The sequence below is a fragment of the Rhinoderma darwinii genome, chromosome 1 (assembly GCF_050947455.1).
Source record: "Rhinoderma darwinii isolate aRhiDar2 chromosome 1, aRhiDar2.hap1, whole genome shotgun sequence".
Lineage (NCBI taxonomy): Eukaryota > Metazoa > Chordata > Amphibia > Anura > Rhinodermatidae > Rhinoderma > Rhinoderma darwinii.
The window spans coordinates 452712800-452740710 of NC_134687.1; the positions used below are offsets into that span (position 1 = coordinate 452712800).

Consider the following 27911-nt stretch of genomic DNA (forward strand, 5'->3'; position numbering starts at 1 on the left):
CACATTAGTATATGGGAGGGGGGAAACTTTTCAAGCTGGGTGTTGACCATGGCGGCCATTTTGAAGTCGGCCATTTTGTATCCAACTTTAGTTTTTTCAATGGGAAGAGGGTCATGTGACACATCAAACTTATTGAGAATTTCACAAGAAAAACAATGGTGTGCTTGGTTTTAACGTTACTTTATTCTTTCATGAGTTATTTACAAGTTTCTGACCACTTAAGTGCTGCCCATTGTGTTGGATTGTCAATGCAACCCTCTTCTCCCACTCTTCACACACTGATAGCAACACCACAGAAGAAATGCTAGCACAGGCTTCCAGTATCCGTAGTTTCAGTTGCTGCACATCTCGTATCTTCACAGCATAGACAATTGCCTTCAGATGACCCCAAAGATAAAAGTCTAAGGGGGTCAGATCGGGAGACCTAGGGGGCCATTCAACTGGCCCACGACAACCAATCCACTTTCCAGGAAACTGTTCATCTAGGAATGCTCGGACCTGACACCCATAATGTGGTGGTGCACCATCTTGCTGGAAAAACTCAGGGAACGTGCCAGCTTCAGTGCATAAAGAGGGAAACACATCATCATGTAGCAATTTCAGATATCCCATGGCCTTGAGGTTTCCATTGATGAAGAATGGCCCCACTATCTTTGTACCCCATATACCACACCATACCATCAATTTTTGTGTTCCAACAGTCTTGGAGGGATCTATCCAATGTGGGTTAGTGTCAGACCAATAGCGGCGGTTTTGTTTGTTAACTTCACCATTCACATAAAAGTTTGCCTCATCACTGAACAAAATGTTCTGTGTAATCTGAGGGTCCTGTTCCAATTTTTGTTGTGCCCATTCTGCAAATTCAGTGCGCCGATCTGGGTCATCCTCGTTGAGATGCTGCAGCAGCTGGAGTTTGTAAGGGTGCCATTTGTGAGTTGCTAATATACGCCGAAGGGATGTTTGACTGATGGCACTCTCCAGTGACATGCGGCGAGTGCTACACTGTGGGCTCTTGCTGAATGAAGCTAGGACAGCCACTGATGTTTTTTCATGCGTCCACATTTTGGCAAATCCAACACTGAACCAGTTTCACGAAACTTGGCAAGCAGTTTGCAACTGTAGCATGGGAGATGGGTGTTCTCGTAGGGTGTCTTGCATTGAAATCTGCTGCAATGACCCGGGTACTGCGTTCACCAGACATCAACACAATTTCTATCTGCTCCTCACGTGTTAACCCCTGTGACATGTCAATGTCTGTAAACAAAGAGAAGCTTGTAAATAACTCATGAAAGAATAAAGTAACGTTAAAACCAAGCACACCATTGTTTTTCTTGTGAAATTCTCGATAAGTTAGATGTGTCACATGACCCTCTTCCCATTGAAAAAACTAAAGTTGGATACAAAATGGCCGACTTCAAAATGGCCGCCATGGTCAACACCCAGCTTGAAAGTTTCCCCCCTCCCATATACTAATGTGCCACAAACAGGAAGTTAATATCACCAACCATTCCCATTTTATTTAGGTGTATCCATATAAATGGCCCACCCTGTATATATATATGTGTGTGTTTGAAAAGATACAGGCTTACCTGTAAATGATTGGGTTTAAGAGTCCAGTGGGTGGTCCTACTCACTGATTAGCGGCTATTTCTGTATTCATACTGATGCTATTTTGGAGATGAGTTTTAGTTTCTGCAGCCTGTGTGGTAGTGGGAAGCGTCAACAATCCCTATAGCAAGTCATGTTCCCACTGTTTTAGTGCTATTGTGCCATGAAATGTCCATCGGTCCCCGGTCATAACTGTCCGCTCTAATGTTTGTGTACTGCGGAGTGCTTCTTTATGTGTTGGCATGGCTACTTATTACGTGTATGTGTTCATTTTATTTCACCAATGTGTCACTTCACAATGTAACACCATTGCCTTTTCTCCCACTTCTGCACTGATGATGTGATCTCATTACCCATGTGTTCCTGTTGCCCCTGCCATGCATTGTCTGTTGTTGCCCTCCCCTCCAGTCTCCAGCTTCCTATCTCCAGGTTTGTTCTAACACTCACCATTTGCCACGAGTCTGTACTTGTTTCTTCAGCCAAGGCAGCACTCTTCTACTTGACATTCTCTTCCAGTCTTCCTCTGTTGGTGCATTAATCCACTGTTTTTGGAACGGTGAATAACATCCTAATTTACTGAAGTCTAGCCGGTGCATGGTGACACTTTTTACGTGGGGGCTCTGCTGGGTGTTCTTCTATTAACATTGCTGTCTTCTTACAGAGATAGCCGGAGAGCAGATTGTCGGGGGCTACAGCTATCGTGTGTTAAAAAAATAAAATATAAACTCCGGCTTCATTTGCATCTGCGCTAGGGCTCCGTTCTCAGAGCTCTGACAGACACAAACGGAAAGTATAGGTTTCCGTTTCCATCACCATTGATTTCAATGGTGACCGATCCGGTGCCAATGGTTTCCGTTTGTCTCGGTTGTACAAGGGTTCCGTCGTTTTGACGGAATGAATACTGTAGTCGACTACGCTATTGATTCTGTCAAAATGACGGAACCATGTCACAACGGTGACAAACTGAAACCGTTGGCACCGGATCCGTCACCATTGAAATCAATGGGGATGGAAATGGAAACCTATGGTTTCCATTTGTGTCTGTCAGGGCTCCGTTCCAACGGAACGCCAGAACGGACCCCTAGCGCAGATGTGAACGAAGCCTTAACCATGCATTCTTTGCACAGAGATCTTTGGAAGGACAAAAACCAGAGGAGCCAATTGAATTTTAACTGTTTTTTGTTTTTTTTTAGATACATGTGCAGTGACCTGTTCTGTATAAATGACCATATCGCAATGATTACTTTTCACAGTTTTTCAATTTATTGCACCACATATCACCATAATTTACAATCCTTATATTATGATAAAATGGGGTGCAGTTCCATCTGTTTTCAGATCGCACTGCACCCAGTATTCATTTTTTTTAAATGACATAACACACTGCTTTATCTAGCTGATATAGATTCTATTCATACAGAGGGCTGTGTCCAATGCTAATATTACCCATATTCAATGTGCTTTATTTAGTGCTTTGATATTTTTGGAATCCTCCTCTTTTTTTTTTTTTTTTTTTTTTTTTTTGAGATGGAATAGTTGCCTCCGACGTTTTCTCTCTTACGCACTTTCACTGTCTGCATCTCTGTTTTTGTTTTAAACTGGTGTAATGGAGAGCAGAGTTACCAGTATTACCAGTAAATGTTTCACTGTATTTCCAACAGCCAACTCAACTAACTGAACGCCCAGCTTGTGTCAAAAAGGATTATTCCAATTTCATGGCATCGCTGAATCTGCGTAACCGTTATGCTGGAGAGGTAAGCAGATTGTACGGTAGTAAGGAGTAAACTCCTATCAACCAGCAAATGCTGTTATACTAATGCACATTATTACACTGTTCCCTGTGATTAAAAAGATTATGATATTACTTAGATTTATGTACAGTTTAACATTTATTAAGTAACTGGCGTGGAAAAGTCGCAATTTGCGTGATTTTTTTTTGCGACATTTTACGTTGTCTTCGCAACTTTTTAAGAAATTGGGCAGGGCTTAGCGGCCTTAATTAATTCATTATAATTATTGCCAGAAACTGGCAGAAATCGACTCCAGCTCATAGCTGACATCTATTTCGCTTTCTGGCGCACGGACAGCCAGAGATGCGCCTAAATTTATTAAGAGTTGTGCAGCTCTTAATAAATTAGGAGCATTTTACTACAGTGCTCTTTACGTTAAGACTGACGTACTGTATGAAACGCTAGTTTTAATAAATCTGCCCCTTTGAGTTTAATAAAGGTGAGTTCCCGATCAGGATTCCTCTCTATTAGCAGGCATAGCTAGCCGCTACAAAGAGCAGCTCCTGCACTGGAGGACCAAGCACATTTTTGCACTACCAGGAGGGGAAGAAGTCAAGACGGCAGAGACTGTGTAAATTTGAGTCCTGGCATTTATTTGGATGGTACTTTGACACGAACCACCTACCTAAATGTTGTTGCAGACCTAGTGATATTCCCTGCATTCCCTAATAGCAGTGACCTCTTTCAGCAGGATAATGCGCCCTGACAGCCACACTGCAAAAATTGTTGTATTGGTTTGAGGAACCTGACAAAGTGTTCAAGGTGTTGACTTGGCCTCTAAATTTCCCAGATCTTAATCTAAAAGGATCATCTGCTAACGTCTTGTTGTCATATGCCACAGGACACTTTCAGAAGTCTAGTGGAGTACATGCCTCAAAGGGTCAGAGCGGTTTTGGCGGCATGAGGGGCACCCACACAATATTAGGCAGGTGGTTTTAATGTTATGGATTAACAGTATATATGTGTATAGGCCAATAGTTTTATCAATCTTTTATCCTTTTGGCAGGTTGCTGGCATGATGGAGTTCTCCCGAGCCACTGGTCGGAATTCTGATCTGAACAAGTTAATGTTGAAACATCTGGATGATGCTTTGGAATCGAGGACGCCGGAGACGTACACCCAAGTAATGTTCAAACTCGCAGCCATGCTTATCAGCAGCAAAGGTAAGGGTTCTGCCTTTAATGCAATGACAAGCAAGACCAAAAATTGTTGGATGTGCTTAATCTGAGGAATAAAAATAATGTTCATTTTACAGAATGTGATGCTCAGCTGTTACACCACTTATGTTGGGCCCCTCTTCGTATGTTCACTGACCATGGCATGGAGACAGCCATTGCATGCTGGGAATGGCTTTTGGCAGCTAAAAATGGGATTGAAGTGCCGGTAAGAACTAGTTTGGTGTCACCAAATCTTATGGTGAAAAATGTGTAATTGAATTGATTGAAATAGCCGTGCATCTGTTTTCTTCCTTCATTGCTGGAAGGCCTACTGGTTGTAAACGGTATGTTTCATTATTAATTGTGCTTCAATATCTGGCGACTTCATACAGTATGCTGTGATTTCAATAAAACTCATCTTGTGTTTTCACAGTTCATGCGAGAGATGGCTTGTGCTTGGCAAATGACAGTAGAGCAGAAGATTGGACTCTTCTCACCTGAGCAGAAGGAAGCAGACCCCCTGGCAGCCTCTGAGCAAAGCCAACCTCGTCCATGTCCTCCAGAAGTGAATCCACATTACATATGGATTGATGTGAGTTGTAATTTGCCAGCTAGGGACATTTTTCAATACTGTTCAAAGGAGAATGGAGTAGGAAAAGTTACGCAACCTATAGCAACCAGTCTTATTTGATGTCTTTTAAATTATTGCAGTAAAATAAACAGAATGTAATTGTGAATTTCTATATTGTCCGTTTAGAACAGGTGATGCAGGTCTCCATGATAGAGTTTATATTGTGAATTCAGAAGTGTCAAGTGTTATAGTATTTTTGGCTGTCTGTGATTCTGGCATACTTTTCATAAACAACGAGGTTCAGAATGATCAGCGCTGTATAGGTCCCTCTTATATGGGGGACTGGTGCAGTGGATGAAACTGTAAAGAAAAAAAATCTGAATTTCTCGTTCGTGGTTTTTTTTTTGGACACAGATGCTGCCCTTGGGTATAGCTGCTGTCACTAGGAGATGGACAATAAGCAAAGAGGCGTTTACTCCTCAAGCAGACACTGATCTAACCAGTTTTAGCTTAGTGTCCATAGGAGGCAGACCTACCTGTATGCTACCCCACTATGATGAGGGAGAACAGTGCGCCTAACCTCACAAAGAAGAAAAGGAGGCACTGGGGAGCTCCTACTCCATTCTTACCCGCTGGCCTTGGCAGCTCCTCAGCAGGATTTTGGTCGATCTATCTCTTTTTCACTTTCTTCCACATGGCTCTTCTTCCTTCGCAGCCTCCTGTTCTGCAGCCTCCATAAATTTAGTAAAACCCTACAATATCCAGATTACAAAAGGATTATAATACTAAACACTTTTTAATCAAAAAAAATATCTTATCGTTCGTTATTCATTAACATATAGACCATTGCTGGTGTCTAAAAGACCATGTTAAAACCCCACAAAATGGGGTGAGATATTCAAACTAACCGACCAGAATCATTAAGTTGACAGTATCCGCTCCTAGTTATTATTTTCAGCTCCTATTATTATCCAAATTTCAATACAATAAAGTGCATTTGTTTCATAGGATATCAAACAAGTACCATTGTGCATACACTTGAACCTCTTTCTTGATCTAGAATAGAACATTGAAGTTATTCAATGTTAAAACCGTTTGGAATACCTGATGTCGACATGATCCGGCGGTGGGAGTAGTCATCCCAATTAACACCTCGACCCATGTTTCGCAGCCTTCATCAACCTCCTTCCTCTATGGTCGACAGCCTCATTGAGGCTGTGCTAAACACATTACAAGTCCAGGATTCCGGACATCATGTATCCATTCCCAGAGGATATATTGAGAAAATGGCCAACTTCTCCGGCAATAGACCCATCAGTCTCTAACGTGGCTAAAAACACCATTCTATGTATGGCTTATACTCTGTCCTTTTTAGGATCATCGTTACCACAAGTTGGAATCATTTGCCAAATTTTCCTTTGAGGCAGCCAGGACAACCTGTGACTGGTTGTCGCCTCTACTTGGGTGAGTATAGCTGCTACTGAATGAGCGAGACATTTTCGTTAAGGCAAACTTTCTGGCTCCCCCTGCCCACCAACTTCTCAAGCAGGAATGTACCTCTGCAAGGCCTCACTAGATGCAGCCCAGTTACTAGTTTGTTCCCCAGCTCTCTCAGCCGCCATTTGCAGGATGTGGTGGTCTGTGGATGCAGCCTCTCCGATTATTAATGTGGTATTCCAGCATTTTTCCCTTTTTTCAACAGATAGGTGAAAAATGCTAGATTGGTGGGGCTCTGACCTCTGGAGTGGGGACTGATCTAGTATTTTTCTCCTATCCGGTGGATAGGTGAAAAATTCAGGAGGCTGATGTACTCCTTTTAACAGCGCTCCCATTTTTTTAGACTCTCGTTTGCTGTGGATGCAGCCTCTAAGAGATCCTTAATGATGCTCCCCTTCTCAGGCTCTTGTTTATTTGGTAGTTGCCTGGATTAGAACATCTCTGAGACCACTGGCGGTAAGAGCTTTCTTATGCCCCTAAGTAGCCTCCATCACTCTGTCCTGTCCTTCCAGGCAGAGCGTGGGTCAGTTATGGTCATTTTTATTGATTCTCCAGCCCTTCTTCTAGAAAGCAAAACCAGCAAGACTTAAAAAAGAAACCTTCCTTTAAACCGCATTCCCTCCTGGCACCCTCAATATTGAGGCTTCCAAACCTGCCCTGGCAGAACCAGTGCTTCATGAAGGGTGGCCCCTGCGAGTCCACTCGCGTAATGGGTGTCTCCTCCTGTTTTGGGACATCTAGCTCTCCCATGTTTTTGATCCCTGGGTACGTGGGTTGGTCTCCATGGGCTACAAAAAATTAATTTTCTTCTTTGCCCCTAAATCGTTTTTTCTGATCAGTACTCCTGACTCTGAGCCTTCCAAGGCTTCTCCTTTTTAACTTGCCTTTCGTTCTGTTCTCTTTCAGGGAGTCTCTAACTCCCTGGCAGTTATTGTCCCGATCCCTCTGCTAGAGCGGTTCAGCTGATTTTACTGTAACCTATTTGTCGTTCCAATGAAGGAGGGAATGATGCACTCAATCTTAGATCTGAAGCGTCTGAACTGTTATGTCAAAGTTCATAGTTTCCAGATGGAATCTCTGTGCTTAGTAATTGGACCCATGGAGTAGGGGAGATCCTGCCCGCAGTGGATATCAAGGACACGTATCTATACATCCCCATCTGTGATTACTTTGCTTTTCTATCTGATCCTGCCATTACCAATTTTCAATTCTTCCATTTGGATTGTCAACGCCCTCACAGATCTTCTCGAAGGTACTCTCCTCTGTGATAGCTCTCCTTCACTCTCTCTGTGTTGTGGCCATTCCATACCTGGATGACCTCATGATCAAGGAGTATTCCAGGTAGCCAATCTAGAAAGCCTTTAGATAACTCTAGAGACCTTGTGTTAACCGCCCCAAGTCCTTCCTTTCCTCCTCGCAACGTCTGAACTTCCTGGACATGTTTTTCAATACAGCCCATGCCAGGATTCTCTTTCTGCAAGACAAGCTTCACTCCCTTCAACAGGGCATTCGATCTCTCTGGAGGCACTCTCCGGTGTCGAACCACTACTGCATGTGGTTGTTAGTACGGACAATGGATGCTAGCCTCCTTAGTCTTCAGGGAGATTTTCTCCAGGTTTGGGTCAGCTTGAAGTGGACCTCACGGATACCAGATTGAATTACAAGCTTCCTCGCTTCATATCTTGGACGCACTGGTCATTCAGTGGCATTTGTTAGAGTTCCCCTACTGCTTCTGCTTTGGATTGTCCAGAAAATCAAGGCAGAAGGTGCTCTTCTGGACGATGCCCCATGGAGTTACCCTGTCTGGGAAGATATGGTCTCTCAGGGACCACTCTGCCACACTAATTTAGCAGCTCTTTGCTTAACAGCACTTCCACTGTACTAAACGCAAGTGTTTTTTTGGAACAAGTGATCCAAACCATACTTAAAACTAGAAAACCATCTTCCTCTCGATTCTACTATAGAACGTGGAAGCCTTTTTTATGTTTGTGCGAGTAGAGGCAATTTCCTCCGTTATTCTTTTTCTGCTCTCTGAAACGTCAGATGTCCATTTCCAGCGCCTATTGGCAGCCAAGTCTGAAGTCTGTACCTTAATCTGGTTCTTGATGCTTAGCAGTCATTTGAGCTGCTGGCAAAGTCTTCTCTCCCACCTTTCTTGGAAGGTATTCTTGGGGGCAATCACCTCCATTCGACAGGTCTCTGAACTAGCATCCCTTTTGTGTATATTTACCAGGACAAGGTGATGCTCCGCCCTTCTAAAACTTTTCTTCCTAGGGTTTTCTCAGCCTTTCATATTAATGAACATTGTTCTCTTTTCCTTCTGTCCTTACCACCCTAGGGTACGGTCCCTAAAAAATTTGGATGTAGTGCACGCATTGCAGATTTACTTTTCTCAGACTTCTTCTATCCGCTACTCAGACTCTCTCTTTGTCATTTTTGAAGGTCCTAGGCAAGGTGGCATCTAAGACCAACATAACCTGCTGAATTCAATCCACCATTGGCAAAGGTGTACCGTTCAAAGGGCGCACGCCTTCCGGGTAATGGCCCATTCCACTAGAGCAGTGGGCACCTCATGTTTAGTTCAGCATAGCGTTTAAGCTCTACAGGTGTTTAAGGCCACTACCTGGTCTTCACTCCACACCTTCTCTATGTTCCGTAGGGTGCAAAGCCTTTCTTGGTCTCAGGGTTTTGCAGGCGGAGCTCCACTCACTGTGGTCAATCTTCTCTTTCCCACCCATAGGGACTGCTTTTGAATGTCCCATGATCATCATCATCATCTATGACACGGACGAGAAAACAACTGGATTTTTTTAATTTTTTTTTTATCGCAGTAAAATCCTTTTCTTGTCACGTTCATTGTTGGCCTCAGAACCCGCCCAATGTTTCCTTTTCAGGTGTACAACTGATTTCTCCAGGGTGTGTTTTTTCCAATGGCTCTCATATGGTTCACAGTTGTCGTTATTAGTTGTACCAGTTGTTTTGCTTCTCTTGGCTTCTCCTACTGCTTATGTACAAACTGGTTAGCTCCTTGTCTGCTGGTGGAGAATAGCATGGAAGGAGTGAACACTTTTTTGCTTAGCATCCTCCTTTTTGTGGCAGCTACTATACTCAAGGCTGTGCCCCAGAAAGAATGTGATGTGAAAGGGATTTTTCGGTAAGGAACTAAAATATATACATGTTAAAAAGAAATATATGATGATTAATCATCGATTTTATACTTTTCCACTTCCATAATGTAGGTTATAGCGACAGGGATCATAACATCTGTGTAATGGTAATCCATGTGGTAAATAATAATTTGAACAATGCAGATTGATTGGAACACGTTAAAATTACAACTAAAATTGATATTGTTTTTTGTTTGTTTGTTTTTTCCCTTTTCTAGTTCTTGATGCAAAGGTTTGAAATTGCCAAGTATTGCAGCTCTGATCAGGTGGAGATATTCTCCTGTCTCTTGCAGCGATCCCTTTCCCTAAATATTGGAGGGGCAAAAGGAAATCTTAATAGACATGTGGCAGCTATTGGACCCCGTTTTAAGTAAGTGTCTCTCTCTTTTTTCAACACCTTAAATAAAAATAACAAGGTTCAGTTTTTCATATATAAAGCTTATAACACATTACATTGTGTCATTATGCAGGGTGGTGTTTTGTGACATATTTTTATCTACGTGTTGATGTTGTCTTGCTTTACAGTCCATACCAGAAATAAGGAAAATATGTTCTCAGTTCTGTTTCAGTGTAGTCAGAATCCCCTCATTTTCTATGCACAGTGGTCTGTTCCACAATACATAGGATATCTCTCCCCAAATGACTGCATCATTGCAAACATACCACTGTGCACAGATAATGGAGGGGATCTGACTACAGTTGAGGATTTTTATTTCTGATTCTTCTAATGAGTGTAAAGCAATTCAAAAACAATACATAGCCAAGGTATATTACTAAAACCTTCTGTTACGTTGCTCTGTAGAATTCTCTAATGTTATGTAAAGGGTGGACCTACAATTTAATGCTACTTTTGTATTTTAATTAACCCCTTCAGGACCAAGCTCATTTTGGCCTTCAGGACCAGACCCATTTTTTCAAATCTGACATATTTCACTTTATGTGGTAATAACTCCGGAACGCTTTTACCTATCAAAGCGATTCTGAGATTGTTTTCTCGTGACACATTGGACTTTATGATAGTGGAAAAATGTGGTCGATAAATTCAATATTTACCAGTGAAAAACACCAAAATTTGGTGAAAAATTGCAAAAATTAGCATTTTTCTAAATGTAAATGTATCTGCTTGTAAGACAGGCAGTTATACCACACAAAATTGTTGCTAATTAACATCCCCCATATGTCTACTTTAGATTGGCATCGTTTTTTGAACATCCTTTTATTTTTCTAGGACGTTACAAGGCTTAGAACTTTAGCAGCAATTTCTCACATTTTCAAGAAAATTTCAAAAGGCTATTTTTACAGGGGCCAGTTCAGTTGTGAAGCGGCTTTTAGGGCCTTATATATTAGAAACCGCCAAAAAGTCACCCCATTTTAAAATCTTCACCCCTCAAAGTATTCAAAACAGCATTTAGAAAGTTTCTTAACCCTTTAAACGTTTCACAGGAATGAATGCAACGTAGAGGTGAAATTTTCAAATTTCATTTTTTTTTTGCAGAAATTCATTTTTATTCTATTTTTTTTGTAACACAGAAGTTTTTACCAGAGAAACGCAACTCAATATTTATTGCCCAGATTCTGCAGTTTTTAGAAATATCCCACATGTGGCCCTAGTGTGGTAATGGACTGAAGCACCGGCCTCAGAAGCAAAGGAGCACCCAGTGGATTTTGGGCCTCCTTTTTATTAGAAAATATTTTAGGCACCATGTCAGGTTTCAAGGGCTCTTTCGGTGCCAAAACAGTGGAAATCCACCAAAAGTGACCCCATTTTGGAAACTACACCCCTTGAGGAAATTATCTAGGGGTATAGTGAGCATTTTGACCCCGCAGGTTTTTTGCAGAAATTATTGGAAGTAGGCCGTGAAAATAAAAATCGTCATTCTTTCAAAGATTATGTAGGTTTAGCTAATTTTTTCTAATTTCCACGAGGACTAAAGGAGAAAAAGCACCACAACATTTGTAAAGCAATTTCTCCCGAGTAAAACAATACCCCACATGTGGTTATAAACGGATGTTTGGACACACGGCGGAGCTTAGAAGGGAAAGAGCGCCATTTGGCTTTTGGAGCTGAAATTTAGCAGGAATGGTTTGCGCAGGCCATGTCGCATTTGCAAAGCCCCTGAGGTACCAAAACAGTGAAAACGGCAAAAAAGTGACTCCATTGAGAAAACTACACCCCTTGAGGAATCCATCTAGGGGTGTAGTGAGCATTTTGCCCCCACAGGTGTTACATAGATTTTATTAGAATTGGGCAGTGAAAATAAAAAAAATCCTTTTTCTTCAATAAGACGTAGCTTTAGCTCCAAATTTTTAATTTTCTCAACAAATAAAGGAAAAAAAGAACCCCAACGCTTGTAAAGCAACTTCTCTGGAGTACGGCAATACCCCACACGTGGTCGTAAAATGCTGTTTGGGCACACGGCAGGGCTCAGAAGGGAAGGAGCGCCATTTGCTTTTGGTGTACAGATTTTGCTGCATTTGGTTTCTGGTCGCTATGTTGCATTTGCAAAGTCCCTGTGGGACCAAAACAGTGGATCCCCCCCAGAAGTGACCCCATTTTGGAAACAACACCCTCAAGGTATTCACCTAGGGGTGTAGTGAGCATGTTAACCTCTCAGGTGTTTTGCAGAAATTCGTGTGCACACGATGTGGGAGAATGAAAATGGGAATTTTTCCTTAGATACGCCAATATGTGGTGCCCGGCTTGTGCCACCATAACAAGACAGCTCTCAATTATTATGCGGTGTTTCCCGGTTTTAGAATCACCCTACATGTGGCCCTAATCTTTTGCCTGGACATTCGACAGGGCTCAGGAGTGAAAGAGTACCATGTAAAATTGAGGCCTAATTTGGCGACTTATAAAGTATTGGTTCACAATTGCAGAGGCTTTGATGTGAAATAATAAAAGAAACCTCTGAGAAGTGACCCCATTTTGGAAACTGCACCCCTCAAGGCATTTATTAAGAGGTGTAGTGAGCATTTTCACCCCACGTGTCTTTTCCATAAATGATTGCGCTGCGGAAGGTACAAATTAAAATGTTTCCCTAGATATGCCAATTCAGTGTCAAATATGTCATGACCAGCTTGTGCCACTTTTTTTTTTATATACACCGTTCACCGTACGTTATAAACTACATGTTACCTTTATTCTGCGGGTCAGTACGATTCCGGCGATACCAAATTTATAGAACTTTTTTATAACTTTTTGCACAATAAAATTACTTTTGGAAAGAGAATGTATTTTTTCTGTCGCCAAGTTGTGAGAGCCATAACTTTTACATTTTTTCATCGATGGAGCTGTGTGACGGCTTGTTTTTTTGCGAGACGAGGTATAGATTTTATCGGTACCATTTTTGGATACATGCGACTTTTTGATCACTTTTTATTTCAATTTTTGGAAGACAGTGACCAAAAAAACAGTAATTATGGCAGTGTTTTAGAGGTTTTTTTTTACGGCGTTCACTGCGCTGGATAAATAACATAATATTTTTATAGTTCAGGTCGTTACGGTCGCTGCGATACCAAATATGTATGGCTTTATTATTTTTTTCAATAATAAATGACTTGATAAGGGAAAAAGGGCGATTGTGTTTTGTGTTATTATTTGAAACTTTTATTGTATGTTTTCCAACTTTTATTTTTACTTTTTTGACACTTTTTTTTACACTTTTCTTTAGTCCCAGTAGGGGACTTGAATGTCCAACTGTTTGTTTGATGTTCTAATACATTGCACTACCTATGTAGTGCAATGTATTGGAACTGTCAGTTGTTCACTGACAGCAAGCCGATCAGCTTACGTAATGGCAGACAGGAGTCCATTGTTAGGGCTCCTGTTGCCATGGTAGCAGTCGCCAGCCTTGCCATCGCATGGCAAGGCTGCCGATTTTCTACAAACCTCTAGGATGCAGCGATCACAATGGATCGCTGCATCGAAGGGGTTAATGCCAGGAATCGGAGCTAGCTCCGGTTCCTGGCGATAGATCGGGGTGTCCGCTGTAACATACAGCGGACACCCACTGCTGATGACGCCGGCTCAGCTTCTGAGCCGGCGCCATCTTGCCGATGTTACCGGAAGCCTCCTGGGCCCCGCCGACGACGGGGCATAAGAGGATTCCGTTATAGGCTGATCGGGAGGTAAGCATTAGCCCTCCGATCGCCTTTGCAGCCACCGGCAACCCAGCGATCACGTTGCTGGGGTGCCGGTGGCTATAAACTCCTCACATGCTGCGATCTCTATTGAACGCAGCATGTGAGGGGTTAATCGGTCGGATCGGAGGCTAGCTCCGGTCCTGGCCGATACCTTAGGGTGCCAGCTGTAACATACAGCTGTCACCCGGTGGTGATGTCGCTGGCTCAGCTCCTGAGCCAGCTTCATCTCCATGACGTACATTTACGTGAAAAGGCGGTAAGCCACCGATTTTAATGACGTTTATATACGTGATCCGGCGGGAAGGGGTTAAATTGAAGCTTTGATTTGGAACCAGGTTTACGATTAATTTAGGTACGTGCACTATTACCTGGGGTGAGTATGATGATAAGCCTGTAGCACTAAGGCAATAGGAATTTCCCACTGCTTTCCCTCAGGTGGAGATGGCAGAATAGAAGCCTATGAATGGAGAGTAACTACGACAATTTCCTTCCCAGAATACAGGCTGTGTATTCTGATGGTGGCTGGCTTTTATAAGCGGAATCAACTCTATTTGGAAAGGGAAAAATGGGAATAATAACATTATATTAGGGAATTTTTCATTGTGCAATTTCTTAATATAATGCAGTTGCTTTTTTTTTGTTAGAGCTATATATGAAACACAATTTTTCTTTTTCATCCTGATTGCTTACTGAGAAATTTATTTAAATCCTTTGTGTTTTTCCCGCTTTTCTGCAGGCTGTTGATTTTGGGGTTGTTGTTACTACATGCAGATGTGGTTCCTAATGCCACCATCCGTAACGTTCTTAGAGAAAAAATCTACTCAACAGCATTTGATTACTTCAGGTACAATATTAAATGCATTTTCTGCTTTTCTTGTCTATGTAAACAGCACTCGATGTAATATCGGTTCTAATTCGGCGGACAAATTTGGTTTTATTCGTCGTATTATTATGTTATACTTTTATGTACATGCAGTCGTTCAACATAATGTATAAGGTTTGTTTTCATTCATGAACATATAAGAACGTCTTGTATTTTGTCTTTTTACAGTTCTCCTCCTAAGTTCCCAACACAATCTGAGAAGCAGCTCCGGGAAGATATTACCATTATGATTAAGTTTTGGACAGCCATGTTCTCTGACAAGAAGTACCTTACAGCCAATCAGCTGGTTCCTCCAGGTGAGATCTCCCATGGATGATCCAGTATGAATGAACAGTATGCGTTTTACTTCTAATGCCTTAATTTGATCAAGTATAAAAGAGTATCCGGCACACCAATTTTTGAAACAAAAGGTATTTTTATTTTGTTTTTGTTTTTAATGCCAGTGGCAGAGTGCGACATTTCGGTCAAAAGCGACCTTCATCAGGTACTGAGCCGTGCTGGAAAACTGTGCAGACAAGCGCTAGTGGTGCTGGTAGCGGCTGGCCGCTGTATCAGAGCGCCATGATACAGCGAAAATTGGTGTGCCGGATACTCTTTTATACTCCTCTTCGGGTTGGGCCCCTATCTGTGCAAAACCCCATCCTTCCACATACCTGGTGTTGTCTGAACCTATACACAAATTAATTTGATCAAGTACATGTATCCGTTATGAGAACTCTCTCAGATCAGTATTTACAATACAATAATAGAGTATAATTTATAGGACTTGTCTCAGATGTTGCCATATGATGCACCTGTGTGTCAGCACATGGCCAGGGCAGATTTTTTTTTTTTCCCCATGGGTGCACGCAATGAAGGTTCTTATTGTATGACTGCAAGCAGAGATCTTGAAAACCATGAGATATTGACTCAGAAAAGTATATTGGAAAATTGGACAATGAATACTTGGTATTTCCTGAATCTGTAATACCACTTTAAAGGCACCAGCAGATTTCTGTCCATGAGGCCATTTGCAGCCGACATCACAGCGGACGCACGTGCTTGCAGCGTTCTTCAGCCTGCTGCACAAACATCCAGGAGATCGCTACAGACTGGGTAGGTGATTCCTGGCTACAAAGACTGCAGCATCCCTAACCCCCGTTCCATACTTACCAGCTCTGAGCCGGGTGAGAAGGAAGTGCCTGTGTGACCCTGTGCATGGTGGACACAGTTGCAGAAGTTACTGGCTTATACTAGGCTGCTGGAAGCGCTGCATGATCTGAGTATACTTTGCTCACAGTACTCATCTGTTCTTTTATTATACATTTGGGCCGGTGTTGCCTCGTGTGAAACATTATTCCATTACTTGGCCTTTGCACTCTGGGTCAGTTATCACCGGTTACCTGCTGTCCTGTCTGATTGACATTTACATTGATATATGGTGCACAGTTGGGATCTCTGTACTAAAATTTTCTGGACTTTCATTACTTTACTTATGGGATTTATCTCCTGAGATATGCAGCAATTTTTTCTATATTGGAAGATACTGTGCATTTCACCTTAGACGTCAGTGCCCGTCTCCTATTGTTACTATGACAACCAATCGAGCTAAAGGACCCTCTGCCTCGGAGAAATGAAAAGACTTTGCTAGAAATGATCCTCCAGAAAGCACTATATCCTTACGATGTAACACACCTAAGACCTGATTCACACGAACGTTGCGCATCTCGAATGTGAAAAACTGCAGTTTTTCACGTCCGAGGTGCATTCGTGCTCAGCGCTGCGGGGTGCGATGTCACGCATACCCCAAAGTTGAGAGTGCATGGAGGGATGCGTGATGCGCGAAAAGAACAGACATGTTCTATTTTTGTACGGACCCTTTGTACGGACCCTTCCCACAGCACGTTGAAACAATGGCTGTGTGAACGGCCACATTGAATTACATTGGTCCGTGGGACGGCCGCTGTTTCAACGGCTGTCCCACGGACTTTTAATGCTCGTGTAAATAAGGCCTAAATCTGTGGATCCACCACGTGCTAGCCTTTCAGGAGGTGAGCAGGTAGAGGAACCTAACCTGTGTTAGGTCTCTCACCAATTACTCCAGGCTATCATGGCTTGCAAGACTTCACTAACGGGTAAAATAGAAGAGATCAAAATTGATGTTGGTCTTCTGCAAGAAGATCTGCAATCTATGCGTGGCCGCTTGATGGAGGTAGAGTCTCGTGTTTCCCAATTGGAAGATAGTTTCTCCGATGGCGTCCAAACATTCCACTGTGTCCAACAAAACAGATACAGGGCAACAAAAAATGGATGACCTTGAGAACCAGCTACGCCAAAATAATATACGTATTATTGGTTTACCGGAGGGTGCAGAGGGTCAGTACCCAGACCGTTTCCTGGAGACGTGGCTAAAAGAAACCCTAGGTGATGACTGCTCCCTGATGTTTGCCGTGGAGCGTGCTCCTAGAGTACCAGCGAAACTCACTCCACCTGGGGCACCACCTAGACCTCTCCTGGCTCGTCTACTTAACTGCAAGGATCGTGGCATGGCTCTCCTTCTGGCCAGACAGAAGGGCCCTATACAGCACAATAACTCTACAGTGTCTATCTTCCCGGATTTCTCTGTGGATCTTCAAAAGCAAAGAGCCCAATTTACCGAAGTCAAGAAAAGATTTAGGGATCGTGGAATAGTGTATTCCATGGTGTATCCGGCTCGTTTGCGCATTCTACATGGTGGATCATCCTTTTTCACTACTGGGGAAGCCATGGACTGGCTCCAATTTCATCCACCTCCACTGAGAACTTAACAAGCCAGTGATATCTGCTTGAGACGGCTTCTTCAACATATCCTTTTTGACTTTTCATTGCTATATGTTTTGATTCTCCTGTGTATATGTTGATTTCATTTCATTGCTCCACAGATATATTCTTAGGATACTCTTAAAGCATACTTGCGAGGATGTTTATCCTCTACCATTTCTTATATTAAACGTACGTCTGCCCAGGATGAGGAGATTCTGACCAATAAGTTGACATTAGCCGAACAGTCCTATATATCTGATCCTACTGATGCGCACAGGTCTGAATGGTTGAGCTTCCAGAGACTATACGCCCAACAACAACATGTTAAATCTAAACGTAAACTATTTTTTTTTAGACAGTCATATTTTGAACTGGGGAATCAGTCTAGCAAATTATTAGCATTCATGGTGAAGCAACAATCGGCCTCACATGCGATTTTGAAGCTTAGGGCCCCTTCGGGGGATATACTCATGTAAGCGGAACTTTTGTCTCAATGCTTTCAGGATTATTATAATTCTCTTTATGAAACTACATTGGTGGTAACTGATGTGGATATATCAGCTTATCTTTCAGATTTATCTTTCCCGCAGCTCACGGACACTCAATGGGCATTTTTGGATGCTGATATAACGATAGATAAAATTACCCTTGCCATTAGAGCTATGGCTAAGGGTAAAGCCTCCCTATAGAGATTTATAGTAAATACAGTGACCATTTAATACCTCAGTTACAGAAGGTCTTGGAGTCTGCCATTGCTTCTGGGGCATTGCCATCTACGTTTTATGATGCCACCATAGTAGTTTTGCTTAAACCCGGAAAGGACCCCTTGGACTGTGTTTCTTACCGCCCCATATTGTTGGTAAATGTTGATTTATAAGATCCTAACTAAAATTCTTGCTCAAAGACTGAATAAGGTCATCCTGGATTTGATACACCCGGATCGAACCGGCTTCATGCCGGGTAAAAGCACATCCATAAATATTAGGAGGGTTCAGACAATAGTTCAATGTAGTACATTGCAGGACAACACTTGGGCTTTGGCATCTTTGGATGCAACAAAGGCTTTTGATTCTATTGAATGGCCTTTTTTATTTGCTTGCCTGGAAAAATTTGGTTTCGGCCCCGTTTTTAGTAAATGGATTTGAATAATATATGCTTCGCCCTGGGCTATTGTCTTGGTGAATAATATATTATCCCCGTCATTTGCTCTTCAAAGGGGTACACGTCAGGGATGCCTCGGCCGCTCTATTTAGTTTAGCAATTGAGGCATTCGTGTTGCAGATACGGTCCTCTCCACTTATCACCGGTATAACCAAAGCAGATCGTACGGACACCATTGGTCTCTATGCAGATGACATGGTGCTTTTCATGGATATAGTGCAGGATACCCTTCCCTCTGTTATTAATATTATTGAAAGTTTTGGACAATACTCAAGTCTTTCTATTAATTGGGGGGAATCATCTCTTATGTCCCTGTCCAAAGTACAGCCCCTTGGCCTGTCTGAGCGGTCACCGATGCCTCTAGTAGACCATTTCAAATATCTTGGCATATTTATAACTAAACTTCCAGATGTTGACCTTTCTTTAAACGTGTTACCGCTATTGGGCTTCACCCGTTCTAAATTTAACGCATGGTAAACTGCCTTTATCGGTATCTGGCCGTATAAACCTGGTTAAAATGATTTTGTTGCCTAAATTTTTATATGCCCTTCAGCATAGCCTGGTTGTCATACCTAAATAATTTTTTAAACAGCTTAACTCCTTGTTATCACCGTTTTATATGGGGTAATTCTCTACACAAACTGAGGTTATCCACGCTCCAACTGCCTAAGGCACTGGCAGGAACGGCTCTGCCGGATTTCTTTTTATAGTATTTAGCGGGCCTGCTTAAAACCTTAAGTTTCTGGATGCCTGGGGGGGATCTTCCCAACTCAGAGCACTATTTGGCTTATGTACTTGGGATTCCATGTTTGCTAGGTTCCCTCGAAGTAAATTCTCTCCCTGCCCATATTAAACCCTTGCCCATACACAAGCTGGCTCGTGTGGTTTGGAGACCAGCGAAAAAGCAGCTGGGTTACAATGACATTGTAAATGAAATGCCTTTATGGGACAATGCTTCTTACTTTCCTTTAATGCCACCATGGTTATCTCCAGCTATTGGGACTCTAGGGGACCTTTATGATGATAATGTCTTAGTCTGCAACTGAGTGAATGAAAATAAGTATGGCATACCACGCACCCATTTTCATAGAAATCTATAGATTCGTCATATTTTACAAACCAAGTTCCATCACTTGAGAAATAACTTGACAATCTCTTCCTTCACACTGATAGGAATTCTTAACTCCCAGGGTCTGCAAGGACTGATATGCACTCTATATACCCACTTATTATCCATCACGGTGAATTCCACACCGCTTGCTGAAGAAAGTAGATGGAAACCGTGGATTCCTACAATTCAGTCAGATGATTGGAATATTTTGGAGTCCCATCTTCATGTTTCCCCATCCGTAAATAATTAAATTATCCAGTTATGTATAATACACCAAGCATATTTAACCCCGGTTAGGATATTCAAAATGGGACGATTGTCGTCTTCAGACTGTTTGAGTTGCCATGCTCCAGAGGCAGATTTTTGGCATATGATGTGGTCATGTACCATCATTAGGGACTTTTGGAATTACATACTATCCCTGTTATCGTCCTTATTACATGTAGGCATCCCTTTATGTCCTAAGATATGTTTGTTTGGTATACTGGATGGGGAGGCCTGGAATCACCATACTAGAATTTTTTTTGAGAGAAACTCTTTCTAGCACGAAAAACTATAGCACAACATTGGATGAATGATCGACTTCCATCCATTGGTCATTGGAAGGGATTGGTAAATTCTGTAATACCTTTCGAGAAGGTTGTATTTCTGAATCGTGGTTGTAGTACTAAGTTTTCTCAAGTTTGGGATATTTTGAACAACTCCCCTTTGACAGTCACCCCATCTGCTGATTCTACAGATACTGTGATGTAATAACATAGGTGACCCGTCTTTATTATTGTGTATCTCCTTGAACTTGCTGTGCTTGATTTATTGGATGCTCGTGTGTGACATAGGTCCCAGGTTATTTTGTTTAGTTTTCTTTTATTTATGTTCTTGTTTTATGTCCTCTTTGTTGTAATGGTCAGAAATACTTCAATGTAAACCAATATACGCACCATTGTTTATAGAATCCTGTATTCCTGGAACTTACTTTGTGTTCTCATTGCTTGACTTTATGTATATACATTTCTTTGTTGCAATGTGATGTATCTTACAGTCAGTGATGTATGACTACTTTTATACTTGTCACTGCAACAGTTCTTAATAAAACGAGTTTAAAAAAAAAATAATTCAAAGTACAGATAGGGCTTTGTTTTAATGGCATTTGTCAGTATACATCATTTTTATTTTTTTCTCTAATGTGGGCAAAATTGGAAAAAAATTCAAGAATTTAGCAAATGCGTCAGTTTAGGCTAGCATTTTTCACACACAGTATAGACCACGGACAAAATTAATCTCCTTTCACATTCTTCCACTTCTCCCGTGCATGGGGATACCAAATATGTGTGCCTTATTCACTGTGCGGGCATGTGCCAGGGCTTGGCATAAAAGGAGGCTTTTTGGCCTTTTCGGTCCAGGAATTTTGCATTTGATTTTAGAGCCGCATACTGTTTTCTTGGGGGCGTAATGCTGCTGAAACATTAGAAACACCCCATAAATGACTTCATTCACACAAGTAGACCCCACAAGGTTTTCTTCAAGGGGTTTATCATATTTTAGACAGTCCAGTTTTCTTCTGAAAGTATTTTGAATAAGATGGAACAAAATAAAATGTGAATTTTTTTGGCAAATGCGTTCGTTTATGTTAGCATTTTTCACACACAGTATAGACCACGGACAAAATTAATCTCCTTTCACATTCTTCCACTTCTCCTGAGCATGGGGATACCAAATATGTGGCCTTATTTATCACATAGAGAAGTAGGAGGGCGGACGATACAAGAAGCTTATTTCACAAATCACCTTTTCTCAAAGCTGATTTTACAAAACTTAGCAGAGTTTCTATAACACTTCCAAAATATCTGCTCTTGAAGCAGAGATCCCAAAATATTCATCTAGGGGTATAATGGGAATTTCTTTTTTGGGGTTTTCTAAAATAATAAATTGCAGGTTTATGCAAATGGAGCTCTCCAGCAGATGAACTTTAGAAAATATGCAAACATGACATCCACCCCCCACCCATTCCCTCCCTCACCCTTGGAGTAAAATCATTGGAAAAATAAAAATGTAATGTAGGGCAAATATATTTTCAACTAATTAACTCAAATCTAATAATTCAGAACAGTGTGGTATTTTTTAAAACATGGGTCAATGCACAGGCCTGGTTGCGAGGGACAGAAATATCGGGAATCTTTGCGGCGCCCATCTTTTCTGCAGACGCGGCACTTTTTCAAGGGGTTGCCTCTAGTTGGTGTTGGGGGAATGCGAGTGATAAAATGTCTTTCTTTTACAATACCCATATTTAGGATGAGGCCCAAATTTTTTTTAATTCCTGCAAATTGGTGGGCGTCCAATCTCTGGCATGGGTGGATGAAGGTTTCTGCCTTATATACTGAGTGGCATATAAATTCGTTTCGTGGACAATGATGTTTAGGAGGTCGTCTGTAATAAATAAATGGAAGTAATCCATTTGGGCAAAATTTGTATTGTCCACAGTTATGCCAGGAGTGGCAGTAAATCCGTGGATTCTAGGCCCAAACAAGAGCCTGAACTGGAGGGACCAGGCTGTCCCATGCTACAGCGCTACTTGGCCCTGCGCTTTCATGTTCCGCTGTTTCTACGGCGTCCGGGACAACGTCCCCTGAAGATGAACCTGAAGTGACGCTATCATAGTCACTGCCTAAAACAAGTTCCATTTCTGACGCCATCTCTGATGCGGTCTCAGACTCTGATCACAGCATTGCGTATGCCTCCTCAGCGCTAAATATCTTCCTCGCCATAACGTCACTAACACTAACTAAGCAAACTTCTTTTAATATATATAGATGTGTGTGTGTGTATGTGTATATATATATATATATATATATATATATATCTACACTACTGCTACAAAAAGATAAACCGCTATTGATATTTATTATATATGGGTATATATATATATATATATATATATATATATATATATATATATATATAGTTAAAATTCTAGTACAGATAGAAAGGTAGATAGATGGATAGATTGTATAGATAGATTTCTAACTATCTATACAAAGAGTGTATTGAAGTGTAACACTGTATTTTTTTTGGACTGTATTATTCTGGCAGCAATTCTCTCAAGTCCCTTCTTCTCCTCACACTAAAACAATGTTTGAGGAGAAGAAAAGAGGCATTAGATTTGCTGCCAGAAATGTCAAAATAAAAACAAATGTGATCGCTGTGAGGTTTTCACAGCGATCACATGTTCAGGGACCATCAGATTGGTCCCTGATACTCTGCCCAGTGCCCAGAGCTGTTGGTAACAACGTGGGCGTAGGGCTGTGTGCACGCGATTGCGTGCACACTATGTTTTACATTAAAATGCATGTGATCACTGTGATTGGTTGTCACAGCAATCACATGTTCAGGGACCAAAAGATTGACCCCTGACACTCTGCCCAGTGCCCAGGGCTGTTCGCAACAGCCAGGGCACTGGACTGTGAGGACGCGATTGTGCGTGCACACTCTCTGAAGTGCCGCCGTAATTGGTCTATACGACGGACTTCAGAGACCCTGACCGCCGGCCGTAAAAACACAGCCAGCGGTTGGGAACCTGTTAGGGTTGATCACTAATCTCCTGTATTGTCAATCTACATTTCTAGTTATTGACACCAGTCTTTTACTGTGGTTCTTATTTACCTGTAGATAATCAGGATCCCTCAGTGAACAGCCTGTCTGTGATGATGGACGTGACACGTAGCAATTTGGATGTAACTGTGAGCTCTCGGCAACAGACCGCTCAGGGCTGGATAAATACATACCCCTTATCCAGTGGAATGTCTACGATATCTAAGAAATCAGGTACAATATTTGTAAATTTTCACTGATCCTCTTTTTGTTCTTTATTGTATTTTTTTTTTCTTTTTTGAATGCATAATCCTTTTTTTCTATGACCTGTTATTGAGTTTTTTTTAATGAAGATCTTATATTATATTGTATATGTTGTTTTTTCTTTAGGATTGACAAAGAAAACAAACCGGGGGACCCAGTTACACAAATACTACATGAAAAGGAGAACTCTGCTTTTATCCCTCCTGGTATGAATTAGAATGAAGCTATGATCTTTATACCCTTAAAGTGTAGCTAAACGTTCGACAAACTTCTGACATGTCATAGGGACATGTCAGAAGTTTGGATTGGTGGGGTCCGAGCATGGGGGCCCCCACCAATCGCTAGAACAAAGCAGCTGAAGCGCTCGTGTGAGCACTCCGCCGCACCGTTTCTGTTCGGCTTTTTCCGGAAATCCGATGTATCGAAGAACGGGCTCATAGCCCTTGTATTGAGTCCGTACACCGATACATTTATTTCCGGAAAAAGCCGAACAGACACGAAGCGGCTGAGCACTTTTCGCAAGCGCTTCAGCTGCTTCGTTCTAGTGGTTGGTGGGGGTCTCAGTGCTCGGACCCCCACCAATCACAACTTCTGACATGTCACCATGACATGTCAGAAGTTTGTGAAACGTTTAGCTACACTTTAAAGGGTAGCTTAACTTTCAAAAAACTTCTGACATGTCATGGTGACATGTCAGAAGTTGTGATTGGTGGGGGTCCGAGCACTGAGACCGCCACCAGTCGCTTAAACGAAGTGGCAGAAGTGCTCGGCTGAGCGCTGAGCCGCTTGGTTTCTGATCGGCTTTTCTTGGAAAACCGAGTGAGCGGTGTACAAGCTCATAGACTTCCTATTGAGCCTGTACACCAATTCCTCGGCTTTCCGAGAAAAGCCGATCAGAAACCAAGCGGCTCAGCGCTCAGCCGAGCACTTCTGCCACTTCGTTTAAGCGATTGGTGGCGGTCTCAGTGCTCGGACTCACACCGATCAAAACTTCTGACAGTTTAGTTACCCTTTAAAAAGTTGCTGTATAGGCAATCTAATGTAAGGATTACCAACTCCATAATGTGTTCTTATATGGTGCGCATGTTTATGGGGGAGTTGGGAGAAAGAACGGTTGGCCGAACGAGTGTTCAGCTGATATATTTAAAGTGTATGGCAACCTTTCGTGTCTGCAACAGAAATTTAAAACCGATAAATATATAGCTCCACATGTGCTGTCCTCTGCCTGAAATAAATTAGAATGTGTCAAAATCTCTGCTTGTGGGAAACCCTTTCTGTACTTTCCCAACTAAACTGTTATCTTTTTTAGGCCACGGAGATTGACCGCTTGACTACATGGTACAACCCTCTATCTGCCCCTGAGTTGGAGCTGGATCAAACAGGAGAGAACAGTGTTGCAAACTGGAGATCGAAGTCCATCAGTCTTAGTGAAAAGCAATGGAAAGACAATGTAAACCTGGCCTGGAGCATTTCCCCTCATCTAGCAGTTCAGTTACCCACAAGGTGAATGTTCCTTACACAGAAGAGATGTCAGGGATGCTTGCTGAGATATATATATATATATATATATATATATATATATATATATGTATATATATATATATGTATGTATGTATATATATATATATATATGTATGTATATATATATATATGTATGTATGTATGTATGTATATATATATATATATATATATATATATATATATATATATATATATTGCAAAGTGACACTCAGACTTATTATTCCAGAAGTAGAGTTTGAAGTAAAACTATAAAGTCAAAGCTTGCCGTGTAATTGAGCGGATACAGTATGTACCTATGTATATTTTCCACTCATTGGGAGTTAGAAAGGGGGCTACCGGTCTGGCTCCAGAGAAAATCACCTCCTACTGACAACATACACTTTTACAGGAGGAAATTTTATGTAAAAATATCTATTGCGTTTTTCTGCTGTTTCTTTATTGGTGGTAATTTAAAAGGGAAATATTTTATTTGTAGATTTACAAACACTGAAGCCATTGCTGGAGAAGTGACCCGGCTAGTGAGACTGGACCCAGGTGCTGTCAGTGACATTCCAGAGGCAATCAAAGTAAGTGGGAAAGTAAGGGCCGACATGTGCCAACTCCTGAGCATTTTCTTTTGATCAATAATAAATAATTTTGTCTTACAGTATCTGGTAACATGGCATACCATAGATGCAGATGCTCCAGAGCTCAGCCATATTCTATGCTGGGCACCAACTGACCCACCTACCGGACTGTCTTATTTCTCCAGCATGTACCCTCCACATCCACTAACGGCCCAATATGGGGTCAAAGTACTGCGATCATTCCCTCCGGTAATAACTGAGCCACCCTATGTTGTTAAAGGGGTTGTCCGCTTTCATCAAATTAATGTAATTTTTTTGTATAATCAAAAGTTATGCAACATTCCAATATACTTTATTGTATTAATTCCTCACGGTTTTCAAGATCTCTGCTTGTTGTTATCGAGTAGAAACATTCAGCATTTACTTCCAGTGGATACAATTTACATCCATGGTCATGTGATGGACACACAGGAGCTGGGATCGCTAGAAGACACACATACTGTAACTGTAACGAGCCGTGCACCTGTGTGTCCATCACATGACCATGGACAGAATTTTATCTACTGGAAGTAAAAAAATGAATGTTCCTACTGAGGAACAACAAGCAGAGATCTTGAAAACTGTACGGAATTAATACAGGACGTATATTGGAAAAATAAAAGCATTATTTTGCTGAAACCGGACAACCACTTTCATGTTTTTCTTTCTTGGATATTCTCTTCATAGCTGTTTCTTACTTTTCCATTTTCTTTCTCCTCGCTATGTCCCTACTTTTTCTTCACATACTCAATGTTTTGATTTATTCCTCTTTAGCCTTTCACCTCCTAATTTGCTCTTTTGTGTGTTTCTTTTTGTTTCTCTCTTATTTTTCAGGATGCCATTCTTTTTTACATTCCGCAAATCGTTCAAGCTCTGAGGTATGACAAGGTGAGTTCTTTCTTCTGATTCATATCATTCATTTTATGAAAATGTCACAAATTATCTGAATAATCAGATTGGTCCCAGAATTGTATGAATATAATAACTAAAACCAGTGACAAGTGAAGTGAATAACATTGATTATCTCATTACAATGGGTGGGATATCTCATATCAAGGGTGGTATATATTAGGCAGCAAGTGAACAGTCAGTCTTTAAAGTTAATGTGCTGGTAGCAGGAAAAATGGGCAACCGTAAGCATCCAAGTGTCTTTGAGAGGGGCCAAATTCTGATGGCTAGATAACTTAGAAGATCATCTCCAAAACGGCAGGTCTGGTGGTTTTCTCCGTATACTGTGATTCGTACCTACCAAATATGATTCAAGGGAGGACAACCGGTGATCCGGCGACCGGGTCATGGATGCCCGACGCTCATTGATGCAACTAGGGAACTAGGGCTAGCCTGTCCGGTCCGGTACCACAGAAGAGCTACTGTAGCAGAAATTGCTAAAAATGTTTGTAAATGTTGGCGATGATAAAAAAGGTGTCAGAACACCCAGTGCATAGCAGCTTGCTGCGTTTGGGGCTCTGTAGCCGTAGAGTGGTCAGAGTACCCATACTGACTCCTGTTCGCTGCAGAAAAGCGCCTACAATGGGCACATAAGCATTAGAACTGGACCATGGAGCAATGGAAGGAGGTGGGCTGGTCTGATGAATTCCATTTTCTTTTACATTCTGTGGACGGCTGCGTTTTTGTGCGTTTGCGTACCTGGAGAAGAGATGGCACCAGGATGCACAGTGGGATGTTCTGGTGGGAAACTTTGGGTCCCGGCATTCATGTGGATGTTACTTTAACACATACCACCTACCTAAACGTTGTTGCAGACCAAGTACACCCCTTCATGTCAATGGTATTTCCTAATGGCAGTGGCCTCTTTTAGCAGGATAAATTGCCCTGTCACACTGCAAAAATAGTTCAGGAACAGTTTGCTGAACATGACAAATCGTTCAAGGCGTTGACTTGGCCTCCAAATACCTTAGATTTCAATCCAATTGAGCATCTGTAGGATGTGCTGGAAAAACAAATCCGATCCTTGGAGGTCACACCTCATAGCAGCAGATCCTTTAAGTTAACGTCTTGGTGTCAGATACCAGAGGACACCTTTTAGAGGTTTTGTGAACTCCA

The 27911-nt window shown here is 41.7% G+C and overlaps 1 protein-coding gene across 1 annotated transcript in view; it reads left to right on the top strand.

The window, feature by feature from the left end:
* Positions 1 to 27911, top strand: part of PI4KA (phosphatidylinositol 4-kinase alpha) — a 139357-nt gene that overhangs the window by 92790 nt on the left and 18656 nt on the right. The window contains exons 30-42 of the mRNA XM_075832282.1: positions 3270 to 3362; positions 4405 to 4561; positions 4654 to 4781; positions 4989 to 5147; positions 10009 to 10160; positions 14673 to 14780; positions 14988 to 15115; positions 23536 to 23691; positions 23848 to 23927; positions 25031 to 25224; positions 25718 to 25808; positions 25890 to 26057; positions 26682 to 26735. Coding sequence (XP_075688397.1) covers positions 3270 to 3362; positions 4405 to 4561; positions 4654 to 4781; positions 4989 to 5147; positions 10009 to 10160; positions 14673 to 14780; positions 14988 to 15115; positions 23536 to 23691; positions 23848 to 23927; positions 25031 to 25224; positions 25718 to 25808; positions 25890 to 26057; positions 26682 to 26735 — 1668 coding nt within the window. The remainder of the gene's footprint in view (positions 1 to 3269; positions 3363 to 4404; positions 4562 to 4653; positions 4782 to 4988; positions 5148 to 10008; positions 10161 to 14672; positions 14781 to 14987; positions 15116 to 23535; positions 23692 to 23847; positions 23928 to 25030; positions 25225 to 25717; positions 25809 to 25889; positions 26058 to 26681; positions 26736 to 27911) is intronic.